Genomic DNA, 25,944 nt, shown 5'->3' on the forward strand with positions numbered 1-25,944 from the left:
TAAAATGCTACAAAGCTTTTTACTTTTTCTCAGCGAGGTATACATCACACGTAAATCACCACCATCGCTTTACACGGCGCACAAGCTGAACGAGAACATTTGACTTGGTGGGAAAAGGCACTGCTTTGAAATGCTGGGCTCCCCACTTTGTCGCCAGAGGGGCTCAGCTGCTGCACGGAGATGCAACGTGCAGCTGGTAATAAACAGGAGAGCTGCTGCTACTATTGTCTGAGAAGCCCTGACAGCTTCCACTGCGGCTGCACAGGAGGAACCAACCTCATTGTCTGGGGGCCCCTGTGAAATGTCCACTGCACAGCACAGGAAGGTTATATATATCCCTACTCAAGCCAAGAGGAAAGAGCAAATGAAAAGTCTGCTAACATCGAGGCAATCTGGTAAAATTGACTTTTTAAGGAAAAATACCTGCTCTGCCTACTGAATTCTGTCTCCTAGCCCACGTCTGAAGAAGGTTAACAGAGCCATGTAGACCTGCAGGGCAAAAGATCAACCTGAAGCACCGAATGGGGCAGAATACTTCCCAACTGCCAATTCTACACAGCAAGAGACTGCAAGAGCTAGAATGGGTACTCACACAAAACCCTTCTCAAACAGGAGCTGCGCTTTCCCTCTGGCAGGTAGTGCAGCACCGGGCTCTCCCCCTGGACCACCAGCCAGCCACCTGCATCAGAGCACAGCCCCACCTGCAACGCTCCCCACTGCTGGGCTCACACACTCACCTCCAGGGCCAATGACCTCTGCTGCCTGTCACTGTCCTCAGTTTGCACCCTTGCATAAAGGCAGAAATGCAGCAAATTAATTTGAATTACTGGGATCCATCTGACAAGGAAACTGAAAGGCCTTTTAGTACAGCATCACCATCACCGAGCTGACTGGGTAACCCCAAAAGGGTGCTGACTTTTGCATCAGTCCAACTGAACAGGCCTTTGGGAGGACAACGGGTGAAAAAAAGAAGTTTCCATTGTGAAGGTAAAACGTAAGAAGAAATATAACCTTCCCTTTAGCACCCTACAAGCCCCACCGCTGCACCCCTCAGCACAGACTCACTGAGACTGCTACTAGAAGCAGTTGGTTTAGGTAGAAATGCCACCTTCTCTTCTTTCATCAAGCACTGATTGCATCAGACAATTTGAATGTTCACAAATTACTATTGGAAAAGGAAGATTTCCCCAGGGAACGACAGACTTTACACGCAATCTTCAGCTCACGTAGTGCAGGTTAAAAAACCAAGATGTAGTTTTTGCTACCAGAGGCAAACACCGAACAGAATGAAAAATAAAAGACAGAAATGCAGTACAGACCACAGCTGTGTTACGTTTATAAAAGTTAAAACCGTTCCTCTTCCTTAAAACTAGAAGGAAAATTGTGACGTGGTTTCAGGACAAAGTTTTGCCTTTCAGGTCTCAACTGCAGGGCTGGTATTGCCCTCCAGTCCCAGCTATGCTGAGAATGGGATCCCAGGCTGACTTTGTTTTTCTCGCTCCTATCAATGCCTGACTAAGTCAATGAATATTGCTTGCACTTCAAAACCCAGATGTCAAGTAAACACTGAGAAGAGGGTAGAGGATTGAGCCAGTTTGGTGAAAAGGAGGTATTTCCCCATAGTCTTTCCTTGTTCTTTTGAGCTCACCAGTATTAAAGCCCTTGGATTTCTCCGTATTTTAGTATACAATTTTCCAGTGAGTTGGCTGCTCACAGTTTTTCTCTTTTTCACCACAAAATCGGTTGTAAGTTGTTTTTGGATCAAACCCCAAGATCTCCCTCTCTTCATGGATCCGGAAGGAAAATGTTGAAACTGAGGTGCCTATAAAATACCTGTGAAAAGAATCAGAATGGGTTTGTGAAGGGGGGGAAGTTTTTAAATGCAAGTAATTGATTTCAGTCCCATGAACTTTAATTTCACTGAAACAATATAATGAAATTATCATATATATTCATACACAATATAACTAGTATATGGCTATTTTATATGTATGTCGATTGTATAAATCAATGTCATATACGACTTGTAAACAACTATATCTGGGTCATTTAACAACATTCTGTTTTGTGACTTCACTACCTCGCGTGTGCGCAGATCCACTGGTCAATCACGGCCAAGCCCCCATCTTTGTAAAGTTCCAGCTCCTCCCAAGAGGGTTCAAACCTCACCATCTCAGGCAGCAGCTTCTTGAGCAATTCAATCTCTGAAAAAGGGAAGGATGCGAATTTATTCTAAAAAGCCACTCACTGCTGTCATAAAACGTGTTTAAGGAAACCCTGGGTGAACAGTTACGAAGCCAGCCAAACCAAAATCTACCTAAAAATTTTACATTTGCCAAATGTCAAGAGTATTGAGCTGGGGGTGGGGGGCAGTGGGTCAGAGACATGGTGCCGAGAGGAGCAGTTCTCAGTGGGAGGGGAAGCCTGCAAGGGATAGAGCAGACACTGCCACTAGCCTCATGCTCTAACCCTACAGGGTAGGTGTACCAGCTTCTTGACAGTAAACTTTGATTAGCTATGCAGATGCCATGACCTGCGGGGTTATTCTAACATCACATGTTGAAATAGATCCCTAGGTACCACTGGGAGGGAGGTGCAGCCCTGGGATAAGGCCTGGGAGGAGAACTTCACCCTTGGGGATTTCTAAGCCTTGGCCACACACAGCTAGGTCCACCCCAGTGTGGCACTGGGGGCAGCCAAGGGGAAGGCTGGGTGGGAGACTTCAGGGGATCCTTCCCACCAGCATGTCCGAGAGTCTCTGAAAAGCTAAAAAAGGTGGGATGGAATTAAGAGGAGGAGGAACAGGCAAATTCAATTCCCAGTTTCCCACTGCAGAGAGTGTCAAACCTCCCATGGGAAATACCAGATGAGTGGTTTGACACAACTATTCGAGCTGGAAGGAAACAGCTGCCCGATCTTGTTCAATTCCCCATTCAATGATGGAGGCGTATGCACTTCCAGTCATTTATAAAAGCAAAGTGGTAATTGCTGCGCTCATTGTCAAAGGTTATCAGTCCTAAACTGACTGATCTGCCTACCCTCCTCAACAGCATCAGTGGCTACAAAAACTTTTCCAAGTTTATGCATGTCCAAAAGGCTGCGGATTTTCTTTACTGCTCCTTGCAAGGAAGGCACATCTTCTCTGTGACCCCAGATGAAGTCTTTCCTCCTGAGATGAACCCCAAGGTACGGGCCACCTAGAGCTGTGCCCATCTTAACCTAAAAGACAAATAAAATTTAAAACTTGAGAGCAACACTATTCATTCACACTGAAAAGGCCTGAATGCATAATCTCTGGATAAGGCACTAAATTACTCTGGCTGCAGACAGTAATTTTAAGGTATGGATTGGCAGTATTTTGGGACACTTACTGCAAAGTTTTGACCCTGGATGGACTGCATCATAGAAGAGTGAAATCATTGTAAACAAAAATTGCTCTCCTTGACCAAATCCACAACTGGCAGTCTGCAGTGGAACTTTACACCCACAGATGATGCTGAATACAGAAGCTGCCCTTGTTTCACTAAAGAAAATGAGGGCAACAAAAATCTGGCACCCAGAACCAGTTAGCCACATCTCAACAGACTGTTACCTCATGTCACGCAGGGAGATTAGGGTACAGTAGGAACATGCACATCCACCTCTGTCTGAACAGGCAGAGCTAGTCCCATGTATCTTCCAGTATTCCCTGACACGCACAGCCAGGAGTACACAAATAAAAAAAAAAAAATATTAAATTTGTTATGGGAAACAGACTGTTGTGATTTTACCTTCATCTGTGTCCAGTCCTCCTTGTAATGAGTTCTGTCTGCCTCATCGGTGGATTGAAGATACTTTTTTCTAAACTCATCTCCCACTACGCGGAGGTGTTTAGCAAACACCATGCTCCGACGGGTCTGTTGGAATAAGAGCAGATGCTGAGTCAGAAAAAGGGAGAGCTAAAAATGCCTAAATGGAGATAGTTTCACATACACAGAGCTTCCAAGATGCAGTTACTTCTGATACATCCATGCAGCACTGCAAGCAACAATTTCTAACCTTTCATCAGAGACTTAACTGTTTAATCCTAATCATAACCACATTTATAACCAGCATACTCATCCATGACCCTGCAATACATAGGTGTACCGAGTAGACCATAGTTATTTACATAACAGAAGACATAATATAACAAATTAAACACTCTAGCAACATACCTCACCTTTGGAACAAAATCTGGGCAAAGACTTTAGCTTGCAAAACATCGTAAGAATAAAACCTGCTTTAAAAACCCCATGCGTCTAGCTACAGACGCTCGTACCAAATTCAGTGGGAAAGTGATGAAAAAGGAATTATTTTCTTCACCTGTGAATAATGACCTCTTTCAAAGATTTTGCGATGCAGTTACCACCGTACACAGTCACACACAGCCTTCTTATTAACAGGCACACACCACAGAACTAAGGAAATCCCATCTGACGTACACCGCTTACAAAGGACACTTGGCAGTTTGGTCCAAGTCTCAATTTTATACAAGTCTGTTGTCTTATTGTGTGATGGGCACCAAAGAAGGTGCAATGAAAACACTTCTCTTCCATTTCCAACAGCCTCTCTTTTCTCAGCACAGTGAAACCCACAGTGGACAAAGTTCGCTACACAGTGGCAAAGCCAGGCAGAGCATCACTGGCACTCCAAGACACAGCCACACCAATTCTGCCTCTGCCTTGCGCTGGCAAAGAGGCAGGAACGACAATCTGCCAGGCTTTTTTCATCTTCTCCCAGAGCAGCTATTTCTCCCTGTGCCAAACTCGCTGTGGTTGAACTGGTTTCTCCTCCGTATCATTCAATAAGACACAGAATGATTTAATCTTCGGTAAGATCCATCACACTGGGACCTGGAGATCCACACCCCTCTACATATTTAATAGCAAATTAAATATGTAGTATTTATATGTATTTATATATTACATATAAAACCAAATATGTATTATTTAACACATACATAAATATATAATTATTATTACATGGCAAAGCCTGCTCTTCTAGCATCTTTAAAGAGATCAGCGCTGGCTTTCTAATCCCATCCAAAATCCTCCAGCAAAACATTTATACCAAGGGAAGATGTACACAGTCTGCTGCAAAACACTCACACTGCAGTTCAGAGACAGACATTCCTCCTCCTTTTTGTAATATGTCAACACAATATGCTCCTGTCGAGTCAAGCTGTTGGGTATCTTACCCAAGATGTGGTGAACACGGTATGTCCAAGAGGCAGCAAACGCGTACAGGGGCAGTACTGGCACTGGGGAGGACAATAACCATCCCTGAACACTATGCTTGCATCAAACACCTCTAAACTTCATCCTGATGGATTGTGTGACTGCCACGTCACGTTCGGCACCCCCGCAGTATGCTGTGCCAAGTTTTTCCTGGGTGCAAAGCACTCCTCGGAGAGCAGCTGTTCTGGATGAACAGTTATGTTGCAACAGAGTACATAAAACAGAAAACACCAAGATGTGAACCTCCACTGATACACTTTCTAAAGCGGATACTCTGTATCTGGCTACCCTCTTATTTAAAGTATACATTTCAACTCTGCATGCGCAATACCGTCACCCTTTCCAACTACCTCCAAGTTTTGCTTCTTCTCTCTTTTTGTCTGCAAAGAAACAAACAGAGAAGGGAGAGACTTCTCAGAGGTGCACGGAGAAAGGACAAGAGTCCCTGGGCCCAAGCTGGAGCAAGGCAACTTCTGTTTAGATACCAGGCAAAATCTCTTGCCCACAAGAGTGGCACCGCCACGGGACAGGCCCCAGAGAGCTGGCAGATCTCCAGCTGGGGGGGGGCTTTCCACCTTCAGCTGGACACAGCCCCAAACCACCAGGTCAAATTCTGGAGTGGAAACTTGGAGGCAGGGCTGCCGAGACACCTACGCACCTGAATTTTTCTCTGATTCCAAGTTTGGGAAAACAAAAACAGTGTTGGTTATGCTCCTTTTTGTGTACGTGATTTAACTGTACACATCTCAAACTCTTTGAGAGCGGCCTTCCAAAATGGTGAAACCACAGTCAAAACTGTTGGCTTTTCTACAGTTGTCCTCAAGAGAACTTTCTGCTTCCATATAGATAGTAAAGCACTTACATGGTCCACACGCTACACTAATGCTCCTCAAGGGATTCAAAGTTGCTCCTAAACCATTTCAGGAGCTGTTTCCTGCTCCGTGGTCATTCAACCATTAAGAATCCCAAAGCAGTATCTTTCATCTTGCACTGGTAGAGAAGCTAAACAAAAATGGTGACAACAGCACAGCTCAATATTAAATTAAGAGTATTTTTGGACACCAAAGATGTAGGTTGGTTGCAAAGGGAAGCTGGCTTGTTATGACTTAAAAACTTCTTTGAGACAAGAGGGCATCTGTTTGCAAGATTTAAGAAGAACTCTAGACATCCAGAGAGTTATTAAGAAAAAAACCAACAACCAAAAATCATGCAGACAGTTAAAACTGAAATAAAAGAAAGAAGAATATTTTTCTAGCTAGTTTGAAATCATTTTGAAACAAGTTTAAATTGTTGAGACAATGTTTAAAGTACCACTGTTAAGAAACGTGTTAAGGATCCACATGAATTTTATGTCTGCTTTTGCAGGACTACAAGTCAGACTCCAAAATTATAAACGGGTTGCATGTCTCTGTTTGGAAAATCACTCTCAATGAAAAATTCATAGTTAGCAAACTACTGTTTGGTCCCTTTCTGAAAAGCATGCCGTATACCAAGTGAATAGCCAGACACTTACATCTTACAAGCCTGAGGCCTACGTAACTTGTTTCATAGCATCCTGAGGGTCACTTTCTCTTAGAAATTGTAATTACATCAAGCACTCCATACAGTGTTCCATGTTCCTGTGGCTGAACCTTTGACTTAAAACTTTTCCCATAGGAATTCTTGTACCATAGACCCTTGGGTGCGGTCTCCCAACAGTGCTCAGCGTTACCTTGAAACTCATGGGAATTTTGCCATTGAAGCCAATGGGGAGGCGGTTAGGACAATATTGAGCGCTTTGGGGAATTCTTTTCAAAAGTCTGATCTTAAGGCTGACTAGACAAGAAACTGCCCAAAGGCAGTTCCCTTCTGATGGCAGATGTGTTGCACAGGGGAGGTCCTTCTAAACACCATGCCCTGCAGCACCCAGTCTTTGGGGACAAGACACCAGGACAAATGCCTGCATTACATTAATCCACAGCAGCCTGCAGACCACCTTTAGCATACACTGCTGAAACATAAGACATGAGTTACTTTCAAGAAAAGAAACCAGAAGCAAAACTGAAGCACATACCGTTTATCAAATTTTTATTGGAACCAAGTAGAAAGTCTAGAGAAGCTAACTGGAAAATACTCACATTCCAATAATCTTTCCCTCCGTAGTGGTCATGAAGAAGGTTTTCAGCTCTGTCTAACATCACTGACCTATTGAAAATTGTAAAACTGAGTGCAGTTCCCTTAGGAATAGAATTACATTATGATGTTTCTTTATACAGTTGCTAGGATAAATGATCTGTTTTGCAAAGGGAGCACAGGGAATGAGGGACAGGCTGCCAGTCTGTTCTGTACAAAGCAAATTGTGACCCATAGCCTGCTGGGGAGAGAAGGGAACTATGCCACTGCGTGTTCTTGCTCTCTTCCTTAATAAATGACACTCTTAATTCTAACAGTTAAACACAAACAAGCCTTAACAGTCCCTCACATAGTCCTCACAGTAGCTGGTGCTGGAGAAACAAGATTGCCAACAGGGAGAGTGATCCAAAGGGGAGAAGCAACCCATGAATGATGCTCAGCCTCGGAGCATGTGAAAGCCTCTTGAAGGAAGCAGGAGTCATGCTCACAAAAGCAAAATCAGAGCAGGTGTTTTCCACTTGGGGAATACGATGTCCTACAGTAAAACAACAGATCAAAGAACCTGCAGACTCTACAAAAATGTGCGCTAGCAACTACACCCAAATTTTAAAATGAAACTTCTTCACTAACATGAAAGCAGCCTGTGCTTTTCATAAACACACACAGTTCAGGACTGGATTGTGTACTGGAAACATAACTGCATTACCCAAGCGCTAAGAAGCAGAAAAAATTTGGGGAGTTTGAAATATCCAAGAGCATAGGGGATGTAGGCTTAGTTTGTGCTCAGTATGAGCAAACACACAGAGAAAATGGTTCTGCTGAAAGGGGGGGTCAAACTCATTATCTGATTCATTTTCTACTAAAATGAAAGAAAGGAAATAACAAATCAACTTTATCACTGCTGAAAATCAGCTGGACACTTGAATATAGCCTAAAAATAATCTGGAAAACAGACTAGACTGTGCTGCTGGAGCTGCATTTAACAGGAAGCTTGGAGGTGAATCAGATTAATAATCTAAAGATGCCAGGAAGATTTGTGTAAGTGACCACACCTGAAGAGTAATAATACAGTACCACGACCATAAAACTGATTGTCCAAAAGGGCAACATGGGAGATCAGAGAGGCTACAGTGACTTGTGCATTGGAGATTTCAGCTATCCCCAGGTAGGCTGGGCAAGTGTCACAGCAAGATGTGACTAAGTAAGTGCAGTTTGAGTACTGTCAAAGACAGTTCCATGAACGAACTGGGCAAGGAGTAGCTCCTGATATCCTCTTGAGCAGCAGCAAGACACAGACCACAATCTCACAGTGGAAGAGCTACTTCATGACAGTGGCCATAAATGTACTCATCTTCGACATCCTACTGGATCAACAATGGCCAAAGGAAACTTACTGCAGTTGCATTCAGTGTCAAAAAGGGGACTATGCAAAAATGCAGAAGTAGCATCCAAGTGAAGAAAACAAAAAGGTTCATACACTCCATGAAGTTAAATAGAAAAAGTCAATAAAGAAAGTCAAGGAAGAAATTGAGCAACAAGAAATAAAGGCCTTCAATCTAATGACAAATCTTCATTCCAATACAAAGACAAAGGCTTAATAAGCACTTAAGAGACAGTAATGTCATGGCAGCAACAGCTACTGGCATTTTTTGTAGCTGTGCACTAGGTGGAAAAGCTGGGAAGATTCACCTGCAAGAATGACATTTTACAGGCAAACTCATCAGAGAATGCATCTCCCAAACCAAAGCGGCCACAGGAAGTGTCCAGCGATAGAACAGCCACACAAAAGGAACCCACAAATGACCAATACCAGGCAGTATTCACCCAATAGCTGTCAAGGAATTCAAGGATGAAGCAGCTGTGCCACTAATTCTGGTATGTGACTTCTTACAACTGCAACACAGCATATGTGATGTCAATTTTCTAAAAACATCCTTGGGGAGGTCTGGGATGCAACATAGTGGCAAACCTGATGTCAGTACTACACAACTTAAGAGCAACTATTATAAAAGCCAGAACTGATGGATATCTAAATCGGAGAAGTATCAACTGGGAGCTCTGAACAATCAGAATAGCCTAAAGACATAAGCACCCATGCAGGTAAGGGAAAGCTCATTGACACTGCCTACCAGGGTTCCCTGACAGCCTTTGTTAAAGGCTTTTAAGAAAACCTAAGCAATGGCACAGGAGAGAAAGCCCTGGCACAGATTTAAAAAAAAAAGTTTAAAGACGGGTAAATATCCAGTTCTCACTGTACAGGGAGGTCACAAGTGGAAGGAATCTGCTTTTCACCATATTCCTAAACAACCTACAAAAGGGTGTGAACTCTGGGGTGACGCAGCTTGTGGATCACTTTAAATTTTTCAAAACAGGAAAGACAAAGGCCAACTGTGAAGTTTTGATGACTGGCCAGTAAAGTGGCAGATGAAATCTAATGTAGGAGTGTACCTGGTAAAATAAAAACCATTAGCTTCATCTGATAACTACAGGGCTTGACGTTCAGGAATGAGGACAGTTTGATGAAAATGACAAGGCAACACTCATCAGAGGTCAAAAAAGGGAATTTGTAGATCAGGAATTACCAGAAAAAGAAAGGAGCGCTGAACAGATCATGTCATTGTACCACTATGTAATGGGTTTACCTGCACTCAGTGTGCAGGATCCAGCTGAGCTGTAAAGGTTCAGAGAATGGCATTGAGGATGACCAAAGGCATGGAAAGGCTTTCACATGAGAAACAACCAGTGAAGCCAGGACTCTTATCACTGCAGAGGAGACAAGCCAGGAGGAGTAAGACAGATGTAAAATCATGCATGGTATGGAGGTGAATATTGAAGAGCTGTTTGTTCACTGTCTCTTGCACGACATGATGCTAGATGAAACTTGCAAGCAGGAGTTACAAAAGGAGGTAGATTTTCATAGGGCACACAGTTAAGGTGCAAAACCTTTAGGTCTTGTTCCAAGATTTCGTAGATGCTAACAGTGTGCCTGGGGGTTCAAAGGAAGGCTTGCACAGATCCGTGGACTGACTGATAGATGTAAAAGATATGAAGATCGCTTTCAGCAAAGAAGGTCCCTACAACCACAAACGTGAATTCAGGGTGGGACAAGACTCAGGGGAGGCATTACACACACTTGCCCATTTCTTATACTTTTCTGCAGGCATCTGATTTTAGCCACTATTGGATTTCACAGACAAAACTGCACCAACTTTAACAGGAACCAGTAGTTTTAACATGAACTACTGTAGCTGCCCTTACACTGCTGCTACATTCGTACTTCTTCCTACTTGAATCTGACTGCGAAATGTGATCTCATGGATAAGGCACCTTGTCTGCACGCTAGGAATACTTGGGCACTACTCCTAATTTTTCTCTTGATCTTCCTCATGCCAGACCTTTGACAGCTGCCACGACGGAATTAACTGTAGGGCTAAACATGGAGACCTCTATGGCTTATTTAATCCAGTTTTCTGCTGTCACTGGCAAAGACTGTGGTATAACTCCTATAAATAGAAAACCTTCCTGTTAAAAAACAGGACTTTGCTTCCCTGCTCCCAGCGGGAGGTACTACAGATCCCCTTAGGGATACCTTCATCTCATTTTCAATAAAATCATACTGATGTCAAATTTTTGGATGTTTTTGCTCTCATGGCAAAACTGCGCTTCAGCTTAGACCTTCTGTGTTTCTCCTAAGGATTTATTTCCCTGATGTATTCCCAGACAGTGATTATTTCCTCTTCGCTCCTGTACCCCAGTAGCTTTTGCTTTGCTATGATGTCTTCAGCTGTTACAGGGTCACAATCGACCGGAAACACTTTGCTACTGGGATAATGTAAGCATGCTCCAACTCTCATATAGAGCTTTCCTTTCCTCTGATTATCCTAGTGGCATCTGAGAGCAGAAAGACAGAACATGATGCTTGCTTTCTCTAAACCCAGCTCACACTATGGAGGACAGATGTCCCAAGAGACCAGGCACTGCACCTCACGAGAGACGTGGGCTTGGGAAACACTGATGCCACTCTGTTTGTTCCCTCTTGACCCAGCATCAAATGGTAAAGGAAGGAAAGGCAAACATAGGGTGGGAAGGACATTTAGCTACCCAAGAGAGACGACTAAGGAGCTCAAGGCTATTTCCTCTTAGATTTTAGGACTGCATCATTTAACTTAATTAGGTGCTTCTTACAATGTAAATTCCTTCTGTAATGGTTTTAACGGATTACAGTAACTCAGTGATGAATTGCCACAACAGTCTCTAAGTTCCCCCTGCTCTTCCCACCTGGCAATGGGTTTGTGGGCACGCGATACAACAATAAATAGTAATACAAGGCAACTCACTGTGCTGAAGTGTTCTTCAAAAGGATTGGAGCCACAATAGAGGCAGATCCTTGGACAGACAAACAAGAGACATTTAGGCCCCGTGTTTCCTCATAACCCCAGAACCATCCCCTGAAAGGGAACACAAAGTATTGGTTGGTTCACAGGCTTCTATTTTAAATTAATGCCATATCTGTAATGAAACAAATAAACAGCACACCCTAGAAAGATGACAGAAAACGTAAATAAACCAGCCAGCTCCTTTACACTGTATTTGTGTGAAATAACTTTCTAAAATCAGATCTTCTACTACCATTATGACATTTTATTATCAGTGGAGTTTTAAAAACAAAGTGAACCCACAGCATCGAGAGATTCAGAGACAACACTTTACAGAACAGACTTGTGCAGTTGTTGTAGAGTAGGCAAATGTCTCACTGAACACAAGTAAAAAGAAGACTGAAAGGACTGCTAGATGTTACCTGTAGTACTCATGTTTGTCTTTGGAGTACATAAGCTGGTCAATGCATGGCCTTTCATCTATTTTTTCTTCCCATGTTCCTTCTTTCCATCCTTCTGCGTAGCCTTGTAGGACATAAATCTGCTCAATAAAGGGCCCACCTGACTCTGCACAGAAGGCAAAACAAAGCATTTGTGAGCATGAAAAATCATGCAATAAAGGTATGAACTAGCATTACTTGCAGCTAAAAAACTACTTTCTTCCCTATGAAAAAGGAAAGGAAGTTCTGTGTAAGCTGAAAAGATAAAAGGGTCAGGGGGCGTGACAACCTACTACTCCCACCCAGCTATGCCTGATTTAAGGTGACACACAGAACTGAATCACCATGGAAATGTAAATTCAAAAGCTGGGTAAAACACACCATGAAGCACAAAGGTTTTCAATGCTGTAGGTAGCTGTTATGGGAAGAGTGCCTCCTGACAAGTACAAGCCCTCCTTCCTCTAAATTTCAGGGTTTCTAAATGCTTTTTCCTGAAAAGAAAGGGACAGTGACCCTTTCAGAGCTCTTTGAGGAAGTGTGACATTTGGGGGGCCTTTTATTTCCTTTGCTGAAAAAGTCTGTGACACTGCTGCAGAGTTTGGCATTTGGTGATTAGTTCAACATGGCATTAAATCCTAAAGGAACCAGCTTCATGGTTTCCACGTTCTTAGGGCAGGCCCTTCTCTTCTATGCCATTTGGTACACAAAAAGCAGGGGTAAGTATTTTGAGATTATGCAACCTCGATGATGAAAAGGTAAGTTCACCGAAGAACCCATTTATCCTGGGTTCAGCTGGGATGGAGTTAAATTATCTTCTTAGGAGCTAGTACTGTGCTGTGTTTTGGCTTTGATGTGAGACTTTCCAGTTCCTCAGGCCTTGTTAGTGAAAAGGCTGGAGGGACACAAGGAATTGGTAGGGGACACAGCCAGGTCCGTTGATCCGAACTGGCCAGAGAGGTATTCCATACCATGGGGCATCATGCCTGGTATATATACCTGGGGGGTGGCCGGGGCGGGCAGGTCACGCTCAGGACAGTCAGCAAGTAGTGAGCAGTTACACGGTGCACCACGTGTTCTTTTCTTCCTTTTGCTCTGGATTTTATTCTTTTCCTTCCCCTCTTCATTATAACTGTTATTGCCATCATTGTTATTATTGTTCTTTCATTGTTATTCTATTTCAATTATTAAATTGCTCTCACCTCAACCCTCGAGTTTTACATTCCTTTCCAGCTCTACTCCCCATCCTTCTGGGTGAGGGGGGCGTGAGCGAGCGGCTGCGTGGTACTAAATTACCAACTGGGGTTAAACCATGACACCGCTGCACAGCTTTTACTGCCCAACCACCTCCAGAAAAAGGTGACTTGCCCGTATTTTGACAGGCTGCCTCTCTCTCTCCTTAGAAGGTTTTTTACCATGGCCAAAATTACACAGAAGCATCTGTGACTTTAACCAGAAGCATTAACGGTCTTTCTCTAGGGTCCCTAGGAAATCATGGGGATGACAGTGCTACATCAAACAAGCTGCCAAATAATTGGGTTATTTCATCCCAGTGGTTTGTTGCTCAGCACGATTCTTGCCACCTTTTTTTTTTTTTATTTCACATTAAAGGTAAAAGCTCATATAAGCATAAACAAGAAATCACCTCAAATAGTTAGCCAACTGTATGCTGTACAATTCCATACTCTACCTGCCAGAAACTGCTCATATTCAATGACAGGGATGTTCCTGTTGAGGCTTGGGAGATCGAAGAACTCGGACCAAGGGATCCGGACCTGAAGGATGTCAGGGCTCTGCCAGTGATAAAGACGTCCCCAGGGAGGCAAAACTAACACCCAGTTTTCACTTTTCAGCAAGGTCTTTAGAAGGGAAGCAATGCGAACGTAGACATCTCTGCGAAGGTTGAACCCTTCAGGAGGATTTACATCATACAAAAGGTACCTGGGGAGAACAAAGCAATGCAATTACTTTGGGGAGTTCAGAACTTCTAGTGGTTTGTTTTTTTAATCCCACCACCACATAACTCTATCGGGATGGAAACTGTTCCTCTTTTGTGAGCTTGTGGTACTCAGAAGAGGCGAAGGGATGAAGTAGGGGAAGGCAGAGCAGTGCATGCTGCAGGGGCTAGGGGAGGCACCGCAGTCTCCTTGTGGGACATCATCAAAGTGGCACATGCCATGAGGCTTTCCTGTATCGGGGTGGGATGGGGGGGAAAGGAGTGAATTCCTTGGATGTCTTGCTCGCCCTGAGGGTAACATGGTGCACGGTGAGGCACATCACATCACGCAGTGCTGAATACAAAGGCAGGCGGACAGGCTGAGGAGGGAGAGAGGACCAGGGTGCAGCTGGGGTGCCCCAGCCGCGCTCAGAGCAGGAAAGCCCCCAGACAGCTGCGACAGCATCTTCCAGAAACGACCCAAACGGCACCAGCAGGCAAAGGAGGACCCTTACCTGCCACTGGCCCGCGGCTCAGCACCGCGGCAGGGGACCCACCAGCCCCCTCAGCAGGCGGCAGGTGCCGACCCTGCGGCGGGGCCGGGGCCGGGCCGGGGGGCGCTGCGCGGCCCCTCCTCACCTGGTGCGCGGCGCGGCGGCGGCAGCGGGCAGCGAGGAGGCGGCGTGGCCGGCGCGGAGGGCGGCGGGCGGCGGCTGGGCGGCGGCGGGCGGCGGCAGGACGAGCGCGGCCAGGCCGAGCAGCAGCGGCGTGAGGCGGCGGCCGGGGCCTTGCGCCGCCATCCCCGCGCTGCGACACGTCCGGGGCGGCCCCGGCGGCGGCCCGGCCCCTCGGTGCGCGGGAGGGAAGCGGCCCCGGTGCGGTTCCCTCAGAAGAGGCCCGCCGTTAGGGGCCGGAGGCTGGCGCCGGTGAGCCGGTTCAGCTCCTCCAGGATCTCCACCTCCTTCCGGTACATCTGCGGGAGGAGGGAAGCCCCGCTGGGTGCCCCGCGGCCGGGCTACCGGCCTCTCCGCCAGCCGCAGCCCTGTGGAGCCGGCGGGTGCCCCGTCACGGGTGGGGGCGTGAGGGACAGGAAAATTCCGCCCCCCCAGGCTGGGCACCGCACGCCCTTCCCGGCGCCCCGCCACCGCCGTACCTGCTGCCACTCGGATTCCGTGTTGTGCTGGTAGCCCAGCAAGTGGCACAGTCCGTGGGCCGCCGTCACCTGCGGAAAGCAGCCGGGCTCTGTAAGGCTGTAACAGCCCCAGTCCCACGGCTGGCAGCTGCGGGCAGCCCCGGCACCGCAGCCCGCCCCGGCCCCACCGGCGTGCCAGCTCGCCCCGTACCCCACTATCTGCCGCTTTGCCAAAACTTCCAGCAAAGAGCCGGTAACGCAAAACCGCACAGCTCAGGGTAAGCTGTACCACCACCGCCTCCTCGTCCAGCCCAGCCGGGCCAAGAGAGCGGCAGCCGCCCCCTGCCGCGGGGGCACACCCCTCGGCTGCCCTTCCCCGCCCCGGGCCGGCCGGCCGCCTCACCGCCAGCACGCTGTCGAAGTCCTCCCCGGTGGCGCGGCACTGCTGGTGGATGTACTCCACCCCCAGGAAAATGTCCCCCAAGTTGTATTCGTCGCGGCAGCGCGGCCGCGGCAGCTCCCCCGCCGTGACCCGGTGGAAGGGGAAGGACAGGACGTCGGTGGGCTCCGGGCGCTGCCGGTACGCGCCGTTAAGACGCCGCATCAACCCGTTGCCGGCACAAACCAGCCCCACGTCGAAGCGAGAGGCACCTAAGGCGGCCCGCAAGGCACAGACGGCGCGGCGGAGCGGGACCCGGCGCACCGGCACGGCTCGCTGGGCGTTCCGCAGCACCACGCTCATGATGGCGATGGCGGCGGGAGCCCGCCCCCGCTCCCCGGGCCGCCCGCGCCTGCGCGGCGAGACCCCGCCCGCCGGGGAGAGGCGGCGGCCGCCATGAACGCCGGGGGCCCGTTCCGCGGGCCGCCCGCCTTCCCCCCGCCGCTGCGCTTCGGGCAGGCGGCCGTCTTCGGGCAGGGCGGTGCCGCCGCCGGTCTGCCCTTCGCACCCGGGCCCGCCGCCGCCTTCGGGCCGCCCTACGGGCTAGGCCAAGCGCCGGCCTTCGCGGCGGCGGGCAGCGGCGGGGCCCCGGCGGGCAACGCAGGCTTCAGCTTCAAGCCGCCCACCAACCTAGGCAGCTTCCCGGGGCCGGGCGAGGCGCCGGGCGGCGGCGGGGCCTTCGCGGCGCCCGAGTTCCGCTTCAAGGCGCCCGAGAGCGCCGCCGCTTTCAAGCCGCTGGCGGGCGGCGAGGGGGAGAAGGGCCCGGCCGCCCCCGCCGCCTTCACCTTCTCGCCGCCGTTCGGCTTCGCGCCTGAGACGGGCCCGGAGGCGGCGGGCGCGGCGGCGGGCGCGGCGGCGGGGGGGCCCTTCTCCTTCTCGCGTCCCGCCGCCGCCCTGGGCCGGCCGGAGGAGAAGGGCCCGCGGTCGCTCTTCGGGGAGGCGGGGGAGCCGGCGCCCAAGGGCCTGAAGCGGAAGGAGGAGCGGGAGCGGGAGCGCTCGCCGCGGCGGGCGCTGCTGGGCGGGCGGGCGGCGCCGCCGGAGAAGCGGGCCGTGCTGCTGAGCCGCCCCCGCGGTGGTGCGCTCTTCGGCCGCACGCTGGAGGACATGCTGCGCAGCCAGGGCCGCGGCGGGCACCGCGACCGCGGGGACGCCGTCGAGACCGAGCGGGGCGCGGGCGAGGAGCCGCCGGCGGCCGAGGCCCGGGAGCCCCCGCGGGAAGGTAGGCTGGGGCCGGGCGCGGAGCCCCGCCGCCGCCCGCCGTCGCCCGCGCTCTGAGGCGGCGGTTTCCCTCCCTCTCTCCCTCCCTCTCTTCGCAGAGGCTGCCCCCGCGACCCCCGCCCGCCGGACTCGGGGCAGCGACAGCACGGAGGGGCTGGGGGGGCTGTCACCCGGCGAGCTGACGGCCATCCAGTGCAAGAACATCCCCGATTACATCAACGACAGGACGGTGCTGGAGAAGCACTTCAGCCAGTTCGTGAAAGTTCGACGGATCATGACCAGGCGCAACAAAAAAATGGCCGTTCTCCACTTCTTTGATCATGTGAGTGTCGAGGAGCGCTTGGCGTGGGAGCGGGTTTAGACCCCTAAGAGCTGCCACCTCTCTCTGGTAGCGTGGTGTATCCCTTGCCCTGGGGGGACAGCACTGTGCCATCAGCACCTCGATACAGCCCGGGATGGCAGCGTGCAGGCCTCAGCGTGGGCCCCAGGCATGGCGACCCAGCCTGGCTTTACCTGTCCTCTTGGCATCCAGCTCCAACACCAAGCGGGTCGTCCCTGCTTCTTGTCTCATGTTGCTCACATCCGAGTTACGTACGCTGCTATGTTCTTGCTCGGGCTTGGCAGTGCCGAGGGGGAGGTGAGCTGGTGCCACCCCTGCAGAGTGACCCCTGCTTGCTGGGGCTGCTGCCGTTATGTCAGTGCTGAGGTGCGCTGCGGTTCGGAGACTGCCTGGTGCGTTCCCTGTGGTGCTTAAAAACGCACCTTTAAGGCTCAAGTGCTCTATGCTTGCTGTAGCTCTTAGAAAAGCAGCAATATTTGTGGAAACCAGTCCTTCTGGTTGCATGTAGGTCTTAAAGCACAGTAACCAGAATTTTGTGGAAACTGGTAAATGTTTTCTGGCAAAAAAATGCACTGCGTGTTTCAACGTTGTGATGCTAATAAGTTTTCATACTCTGCTTTTTTTTTCAGGCCTCTGCAGCTCTTGCCAGGAAAAAAGCAAAAGAATTGCACAAAGACATAGTAACATTTTGGCAAAAGAAAAAAACAAGTAAGTCTGTGTTTCCAGATGTTACCGGGCGATACGTAAATGGCACGCCATCACTCTGGTCTTGTTTCTTGATGTGCTGAGAGTGATACAAAGATGATCTCCATGTCTCTATGTCTTGTGGAAACATCACAGATCCAGAACTATGATGGTTCTCTTTGACTTTTGCTAGTCAGGCTGGCGTACAGAGCTGCTGGGAGCATTGGAGGTTATTCTTTACAGAAGCATAAAAGTAGTTGTTTTGCATTTTATGTGACATCCCAGCTAACTCTGTCTATGGCAAAGGCTGATAATGAATATGCAGGGGAGGCAAAAAAGAACAGGATAAAGCATGTAATTGCTTCCAGGATAATTTCTCAGCCTTTAACAGCCTGTGGTTAGGGAACCCTGGGAGCCAGGAGGGGTGTCTTAGTCCTTGGAGAATTTTTCTCCTGTCAAGTTCTCCAGTTGTTTTTGTAAGCTGTGTAAACTTCCAGTACCTGCATTACTGTCCTCTGGTACTGAGGAAGTTTTAAGTGAGCAGCTGCGAATCACAGTTGGAAATCGCACTATTACTTTCTTAAATTCCGTAAAACATTTTCCCTGCTCTGAGCCAAAATGCTATTTCAGCGGTAGGAAAAAGCTAAAGACACTTGACAGTGTAGTTTTACAAGAGAATTTAGAAGCAGCCACATGAAGAATACAGTGATGTTAACTTTGTGCTTCTGATACCATATGAATGTATTCATGTGAACATAGAACTGAATGTATTGTTGACAGTTTGACTAAGGCAGTTGCAGCAAATGAGTTGTTAAGGGTTAATTCAGGTTATAAGCACTTCTTATATCCTGCTAAAAGCTTTCCTAAGGGCTGGCAAATGCTTTGGTTTAGAAAAGGAATTTAACAAAGGAAGCACCTCCACAAGATAGGTGAGCTTATAGGAAGCTCACCACAAGTAATGAACTCGGCAAAACTAGGGAAAACGTAATTCCAGCAGTGGGAAATAGCAACCACCGATTCGAGAAATTCCCCAGACCCAAAAGAAGTTGAGTCTGAGCACGCGAAGACCCGGAGTCTGTGCCCCGGGTAACGAACCCACCTACAGGACAGCACTTCTATCTAGACGTAGGAGGTTCTTTGGGGATGTAAGAAAACCCAGTTTCAAATGCCTTGCTGCCCACTTCAGAGCGTGGACTTCCAGCTTGTGGGGCAAATGTCCTGCAAATTAAGGCGTACTCTGGAGTGAGCATCTGTGTTGCTGAGGTTGCTGTTCTGTGCGTATAAACAATCACACACCACTTGAACCAAAAAGAGAGCAACTATAGGGAACTGACATTAGAAATGGGAAACCTCGATTCCAGACCCTGCCTGGGATTAGAGCAAAAGGAGGTGTGAAGGTTGGCTGTTCATCCCCTAGGCGAATATTTGAATTGTCAAGTGCTTCCCTTTCTTTAGCTTTGAGTGCTGCGTGTGTACCTCAGAGATCCTAGCCTGGGGAGGCACTTCAGGTGTCAGCAAATGAATGGTTCACCACAGCTTTGACCAACCAAAGACCTGCCGTCCAGAAAATGAATAGCTGTAGAGCTGTCTTCCTGAGAATTAACATCTTGAAGAAGCAGCTCTAGGGGTGCCTGTTTGCTTTTGTCATTTTATTGTGATGTTGGGTCTATAGAAACGTATAAGGCAGAATTCTAAAATAACTAATCGGAGAGAATTTAAGAAATCCAGTTGGTTGAAAATCTGTTCCTGGGAGAAGAAATTCTTCCTTCGTGGATGGTGTAGATGTAGCTCTTGAGAAAGCATGCCAACCTCAGTCTGAGCTTGAGTATGTGAAATAAATAAGGAAAATGCTTCAGCAGGAGCACTGGGAATTGTGGTTTACATAGGTGAAATGAAATTCATATGCTGTAGAGAGTCGGGATCTGTGGGTTATATCCCAGACCTAAGAGAAATTAAGTTCACATGATGATTGGACTTCATTTACTGACAATCTGCTGACCAATTATAGTTATTGCAAAGTGATATTTTATTGAAAAGTCCTTATTGTTTATAGAACAGTGAAGCTGACTAGCAATTGGTAGCCTTACTCGGTACAACTTCTAGTGGAAATTGTCCTGAAAGTTTTGCATACTTGTACAAAACTGTGACTCTTATTTTCTAATAATGTTGTTTTTTTAAAAACCAAACTGCTTATCACCACCCCTATGGGAGGGGGCGGGGGGGGAAGAATTATTCCTTAAACTATTTGGCAAGTACCTAGCTTCATGTTCATATGTCATGTCAGGTCCAGCAAAAAGAGAATTTTCATCCAAGGAGAAGAAAGCAGGTGAAGATGAAGGAAGGCAGAACAATGAGGAGCAAAACTATCAGCATTCCCCTCTTCGAAAACCTTTAATAAGATCTTCTGCGAGCGGTGTCATGCCTGGTAAAAGGTACGTCTGCTCCTCTGGGAGTCCATCTGGCAGGAAATGGAGTGCCTGGGGAAAAATGATTATCAGTCTGTGCCAAATAGTCCTGTTGTTACCGAGAAGTGTGCTTCCCTCGTCTCTTCTGGTTAGTCTGAATTACAAGGTCACAGATCTCAAGACTTTGTCAGAAAGATAATTCTACCTGCTTGTTAAGATCTTTTGCTTAGGTCTGCATATTTCTTTTGAATGTTTTGTTCATAACATGAGTAACAACACCTGCAATAGTGAGGCATAAGGGAATGGAATGAAGCAGTGCAGAGCCAAACTGGGACCAAGCAGAGTAATGGCACTGTTCTGTGGCCATGATTAAATGAGCTTCTGAAGCGAGTAGTTTCATTTGTAGGCAATTACAGCTCTGTGGAATGAGTCCCCTTTTCAGAGTAACTGGTGTTTGGATTATTGCCTTGTCTCACTTCAAGTGAATGGTCTTTGTACAGGAATCCTCCTGTTTTCGTGTCAGTTTCTGGAGTGGCAAGGTTGTCATGGTTCTGTGGTACCTTAATGATGTGGCTGGTTTGATAAAAGTAATTTGGTATGTATAGTTATACAATTATAAAATTAGTAATACATTGTGAAGGAATGAATGTTCCTTGATTTAAAAAGCATGTTTGTATCTTGGCCCTGTAAAATCCTTTAATAATCTCTTGCCGCTATAGAAAGCATTCATGTTTTTTCACACCAAACAGCAGGCTAGTTCCTGGCTTAAAATGCAGACTGCTGTGCCATAGTGATGCAAAAATGCTGCCACAGCCATCTGGTTCTGTCCACTCTGGGACACATTTAGTAATACCGTTCCTGTTGTACAAAGGATGAGGCTTTCACCACAATCAAGAATGTGTGGCAGTGTTGGCAAGGCAGTGCTGAGTATTTAACCAGATTAACTCCCAGTGCTAGTGTTAGCTCATAACAACCTTAGTACATCTGTACATACTTCATTTATTTCATACATTGCCTTTTGAACAAAATATTATTCTAAACAGAGGTATTGATGCCCTAAAGAGCAGTGAACTGATTAAGGCTGGGGTGTGCATTATAGTGTTACAGGATTTAAAAAATCTTCTATTTTTAGTTCTCCTGCAAAGAAGCCTGGTCTTCGAAAGGCGCTGCAGTTTGAAGCAGATTTGTTTGATTCTAATTCTGAAGGGCAGAGCTCAGAGGCCTTGGGAGCTTCATTGTCATCTCTTGGTAACCTGGTAGGATTAGTGGCCGAGACATCTGAAGAAAGATACCGTCTTTTGGACCAAAGGGACAAAATCATGCGACAAGGTAGTTACATGAATGGAGTGTAACATCTGTTCTCTGCTGGAAAGAAAGAAGTGTTTGGCGTTTGTTGCAAAGCTGTTGTGATATTATGGAAATGGCTTTTAAAAGAGGGTTTAACATGAAGCAGCCTGTAAAACAATCTCTATTGAACATCTATACATTAATTTCTTGTAGAACACACAAAAATCTGTGTTACTTATTGCATGTGTATATTTAGACTTTTAATCTTCTGTGAAACAGGCGATGTAGGGAGATTTCCATCCCTACACGCTCTTTGAAGAAAGCTACCCAAAGCCTAATTGTGTTTCTCTAAATTTAAACTACTACACAGCTGGTAATTATTTCAAGAAATGGCTCTTTGTGTCATGGTGCTGGTTTGTAAACCCTTCCATCCTGTTTTTACCATTTCAAAGCTGACCCTACTTTTAATTTAAGATCTTATTTTTAATATCAACAAATGGATTTCTCATCCACTTGATGTGGAATTGTGAAATTGCCGGTGCTTTGTTAGGATACAAAACATTGGCTATCTTTTAGAGGCTTCATTCTTTTCAGAAAAACTCTTGATATCCAGGTGGAACATTAGGAGAAACTTCCCCAAAGGAGTGATGCAACCCTGGGACAGTTCCCGGAGTAGGGCGTTCTTGTGTGTTTCTGACCATGCCAAGTTGTGGGTACAGCCTTGCTCTGGGTAGATGTAGGATGAGAATCTCTAGAGACATTTTCCCCACTAGCTTTTTTGTGAACTGTTGCCCTAGCAATGTACTTCTTGACATCCATCCATTAACCAATGTGCAGACCGCAGCTGAGGCATCTGACATGCTCAGGGATGTGTTGGCATGTCATGAAAACAACAATGAGAGCTGCTTAGTGCTTGCTCAATTTATTATTTTTTTTCTAGCTCGAATAAAAAGGACTGATCTTGGCAAAGCAAAAACTGTTGTTGGCACTTGCCCAGACATGTGTCCTGAAAAGGAGCGCTACATGAGGGAGACAAGAAACCAGCTCAGTATCTTTGAATCGCTTCTAGGATCTGACAAGGTATGAGCCCTCTGTATGCAGGAGTTTGTTGTTCCAGGGACATCTGTTTGCTTGGTGCTAATAGGAAACTGTTGGTGGTGTTTGCTATCAGTCATCTATACTCCTGAGAAGTTGAACATACTCCTTAGACTTTGATTCTTTTCTCTCCGCCTTGCAGGTAGATCACGCGGCAGCAATCAAGGAATATAGCAGGTCCTCAGCAGATCAAGAGGAGCCTTTGCCCCATGAATTGAGACCCTCTGAGGTGCTGAGCATGACCATGGACTATTTAGTGACAAACATTATGGATCAAGGAGAAGGAAACTACCGAGAATGGTATGACTTTGTCTGGAACAGGACTCGTGGAATAAGAAAGGTAAGGACCAGGGGGCGATGATGTTTGATGATAGAAAATGAAAGATGACATAATGCTGTAAAAAGTGAAGCAAAAAGCAATAGTAATTCAAATGTTTTTGAATTGTGAAGTGCCTCAAAGCACAGCTGAAAAGAGTTTTCAAAGGTAGTGCCAGATGACTATGCTCTTCAACTGTAGTTTAAAAAAATACATGCAATACTTTCTTTATCGTTCTGGTTAGGATATAACCCAGCAACATCTCTGCAACCCACTGATGGTGTCTCTGATTGAGAAGTGCACTCGCTTTCACATCCATTGCGCTCACCACTTGTGTGAAGAGCCCATGTCCTCCTTCGATGCCAAGATCAACAATGAGAACATGACTAAATGCCTGCAGAGCTTGAAGGAGATGTATCAGGACCTGGCTAACAAAGGGATTTACTGCAAGAGTGAAGCAGAGTTCAGAGGTTACAATGTCTTGCTGAATCTCAACAAGGGTGATATTCTCAGGTGGGAACAACAGATACCGCTTGTTTTCTCTCTGGGAAAAATTGAGATTAGAATTAAGTCCAGGCAAATTGTAATGGAAGTGAAGCACTTAGTTGCAATATTTTTTTGCCAAAGAAAGTGTACTGTAGTAAGGTTTCACTTGAGTGTTTCAATAGTCATTTTAAAAAGTGTGTGTGTGTGTTGTTAAGAAAAAAAGTTTTGTTTTGTTTCCTTGAATAACTCCCTAGAGCTTCTGCAGGTATTTAAAAAACCAAACAAACAAAAGGGAAAGTTAAGTCTTCACTATTCTCAGTCAAGGAAAATTTTTTTCTCTTCCCAGATTTGTGTCCAAGCTTCACTGCTTTTTCTGCAGTACGACCAAGAAAAAAATGTTTTGTGATCAGTCATAGTTTGCTTTTCTGGTTGATCTCTTTAACTGCCTTTCTGCCTAGGTGTTGGAGTGATGTACCTAAATAATATGCTGATTATGGACACATCAGTAGAAGATTAATGATCGTTAAATAATGCTGCAGATTTAATTCACAGCCATTTGTTTTGGACAGGAGTTGCATGTTTTGCTTAAAGCTCCTAATTTTAATTCTGGTTTGTTGCAGGTTGCTATTGAATTAGGATTGTTAATATCGAAGCAAAAGGTTTGTCTCTGTCTTTTGTCTCCACAGAGAAGTACAGCAGTTTCATCCAGAGGTTAGAAACTCTCCTGAAGTTAGATTTGCGGTTCAAGCTTTTGCTGCCTTAAACAGCAACAACTTTGTGAGGTTTTTCAAGTTAGTGCAAGCAGCTTCCTATCTGAATGCCTGCCTCTTACACTGTTATTTCAACCAGGTGAGAAAAAGGCAGATGGATATTTTTTAAAGTGTTAATCAGCTGGGACTTTTGGGAGGAAATCTTCTTAGCAGAAAACTTGGTAGGTATTTAGCCTTAAAAATAATCTTGTTCTTGCCACTTCAGAAGCCTTTAAAATTTTATCAAGAGTTTTCTGCTGTGATATAAAAGGCAAATACTAAAATGCTCTTCTCAGCATTTTTTTCCTGTAACTGTGTACAAATACATATTATTTCCCCTGAAAACAATAGAGAAGCAAATCTGAGACTTTTGCAAAGAAAATATGAACCTGCATTTTCAGAAGTTCTTACAAGTTTTTCCTTCTGCACAAGAATCGCAAAGGCATATGCTCAAAATGAGCAACATTGAAGAGGAGCAGAAACTAGAAAGCAAGTGCAGAGAATTTAAAAAGAAAGTTAAATTCAAACAGTTGCTTATGTGGATATTTGATGGCAAAATACTGATTTCTTTTAAACATGATTTTCAGCTTCGTAGTAGATTTTGGGTTCTTTAACTTAGTAGTTATGTGGGGTTTTTCTCTTACTGTCCCCCAGATTCGTAAAGATGCTCTCAAATCTCTCAATATTGCCTACACTGTGAGCACTCAGAGATGTACAGTGTTTCCCTTGGATCACCTGGTCCGCATGCTGCTGTTCAAAGATTGTGAGGAAGCAACTGATTTTATAAGTTATTATGGCCTGAGTGTGTCTGATGGGTAAGTGTCAGGAAAAGGGTGTCTGTGCCTTAAGATGCCTAGTGGGCTTAGACTGATGTTAGGTGAAGTGTTGATGTGGATGGGCTGCTTCTGTGGTTTGCAGCCAGAAAAAGAAAAGAACAGGGGCTGGCCTCTCTAAGCAAAGCACTAGGACAGTGATAGTTGCAAATTTCAATTATCTGTTCTATTTTTATTGCCGTAATCATGAAAAGTTCTTTAATTTTGCATCTTTCCACCAAGAAATGGGGCTTATATCTCTGTAACTACTGTGACTTCCCACAATAGCTTTTGAAAATGGTAGAAACATTTCCCCCAAAGGAGAGGCTGCATATTGAGCTTGGTGTCCACTGGACTCCAGAGTCTTCCTCCCTGTGAAGAAATGTTGTAGATAACTCAGTAGAAAAAAAAAAAAAAATGTTTTAGGTTCTTATCTTGCAGTTGAATTGTAGTAAATTGCAGCTCCATAGGAAACGAGGTTACAGTTCTGCTTCTCAGGAAACTAGCATTATGGTGACGCGTGTAGGGCAGGATGAAGCTGAACAGTGCAGACCAGTTTAGAGGATGTTCAAAGCCAATGGTTTGCAGGTAAGAGTGTCTGCCATGGAAATACATACATTGTAAGATGTGCTCATACAGATTTGCAATCTCAAGAGACTGGAGAAGGCAAAAAAATGTGGAGCACTAGATAAATATATATGTATAAAGAGTGCTTTATTTCCTGGTAACTTTCTGCTTTGAAGTAATACATCAGAGAGACTACAGGTGCCAAGATTGGAAGAAGATTGCAGCTTTTAAAGTGACTTCTGTAAATAGCCCTGGCAGCAGTCACGTGGGGTGTAGTCTAGGTAAAACGTGCATG

General features: G+C 46.3%; 3 protein-coding genes across 5 annotated transcripts in view; 1 reads left to right on the plus strand and 2 right to left on the minus strand.

Moving 5' to 3' along the window:
- POFUT2 (protein O-fucosyltransferase 2) lies at positions 1-14,919 on the minus strand. The gene is made up of 9 exons (XM_055812931.1): positions 14,759-14,919; positions 13,874-14,124; positions 12,169-12,313; positions 11,708-11,818; positions 7,376-7,442; positions 3,771-3,896; positions 3,039-3,219; positions 2,081-2,204; positions 1-1,833 (listed from the first exon to the last, which is right to left on the minus strand). The coding sequence occupies exons 1-9, from the start codon at positions 14,917-14,919 to the stop codon at positions 1,680-1,682; spliced, it is 1,320 nt and encodes a 439-aa protein (XP_055668906.1). The 3' UTR covers positions 1-1,679.
- YBEY (ybeY metalloendoribonuclease) lies at positions 13,987-16,056 on the minus strand. 2 transcript variants are annotated; one of them, XM_055812932.1, is made up of 3 exons: positions 15,655-16,052; positions 15,273-15,341; positions 14,956-15,092 (listed from the first exon to the last, which is right to left on the minus strand). In XM_055812932.1, the coding sequence occupies exons 1-3, from the start codon at positions 15,991-15,993 to the stop codon at positions 15,006-15,008; spliced, it is 495 nt and encodes a 164-aa protein (XP_055668907.1). In that variant the 5' UTR covers positions 15,994-16,052; the 3' UTR covers positions 14,956-15,005. The 2 variants fall into 2 exon arrangements, with proteins under 2 accessions (XP_055668908.1, XP_055668907.1); XM_055812933.1 differs by lacking the exons at positions 14,956-15,092; positions 15,273-15,341 and adding an exon at positions 13,987-14,124 and having other exon boundaries at positions 15,655-16,056.
- MCM3AP (minichromosome maintenance complex component 3 associated protein) overlaps positions 16,055-25,944 on the plus strand; it is a 26,454-nt gene continuing 16,564 nt past the window's right edge. Inside the window, exons 1-10 of one of the 2 annotated variants that reach the window (XM_055812927.1) lie at positions 16,055-16,909; positions 17,007-17,230; positions 17,878-17,956; positions 20,217-20,364; positions 21,470-21,666; positions 22,565-22,704; positions 22,862-23,059; positions 23,280-23,548; positions 24,208-24,370; positions 24,925-25,085. In XM_055812927.1, coding sequence (XP_055668902.1) covers positions 16,087-16,909; positions 17,007-17,230; positions 17,878-17,956; positions 20,217-20,364; positions 21,470-21,666; positions 22,565-22,704; positions 22,862-23,059; positions 23,280-23,548; positions 24,208-24,370; positions 24,925-25,085 — 2,402 coding nt within the window. In that variant the 5' untranslated portion in view covers positions 16,055-16,086. The remainder of the gene's footprint in view (positions 16,910-17,006; positions 17,231-17,877; positions 17,957-20,216; positions 20,365-21,469; positions 21,667-22,564; positions 22,705-22,861; positions 23,060-23,279; positions 23,549-24,207; positions 24,371-24,924; positions 25,086-25,944) is intronic. The other variant, XM_055812926.1, reaches the window with a different exon arrangement.

The sequence above is a fragment of the Falco peregrinus genome, chromosome 8 (genome assembly GCF_023634155.1).
Source record: "Falco peregrinus isolate bFalPer1 chromosome 8, bFalPer1.pri, whole genome shotgun sequence".
In the NCBI taxonomy this organism is placed as follows: Eukaryota; Metazoa; Chordata; class Aves; order Falconiformes; family Falconidae; genus Falco; species Falco peregrinus.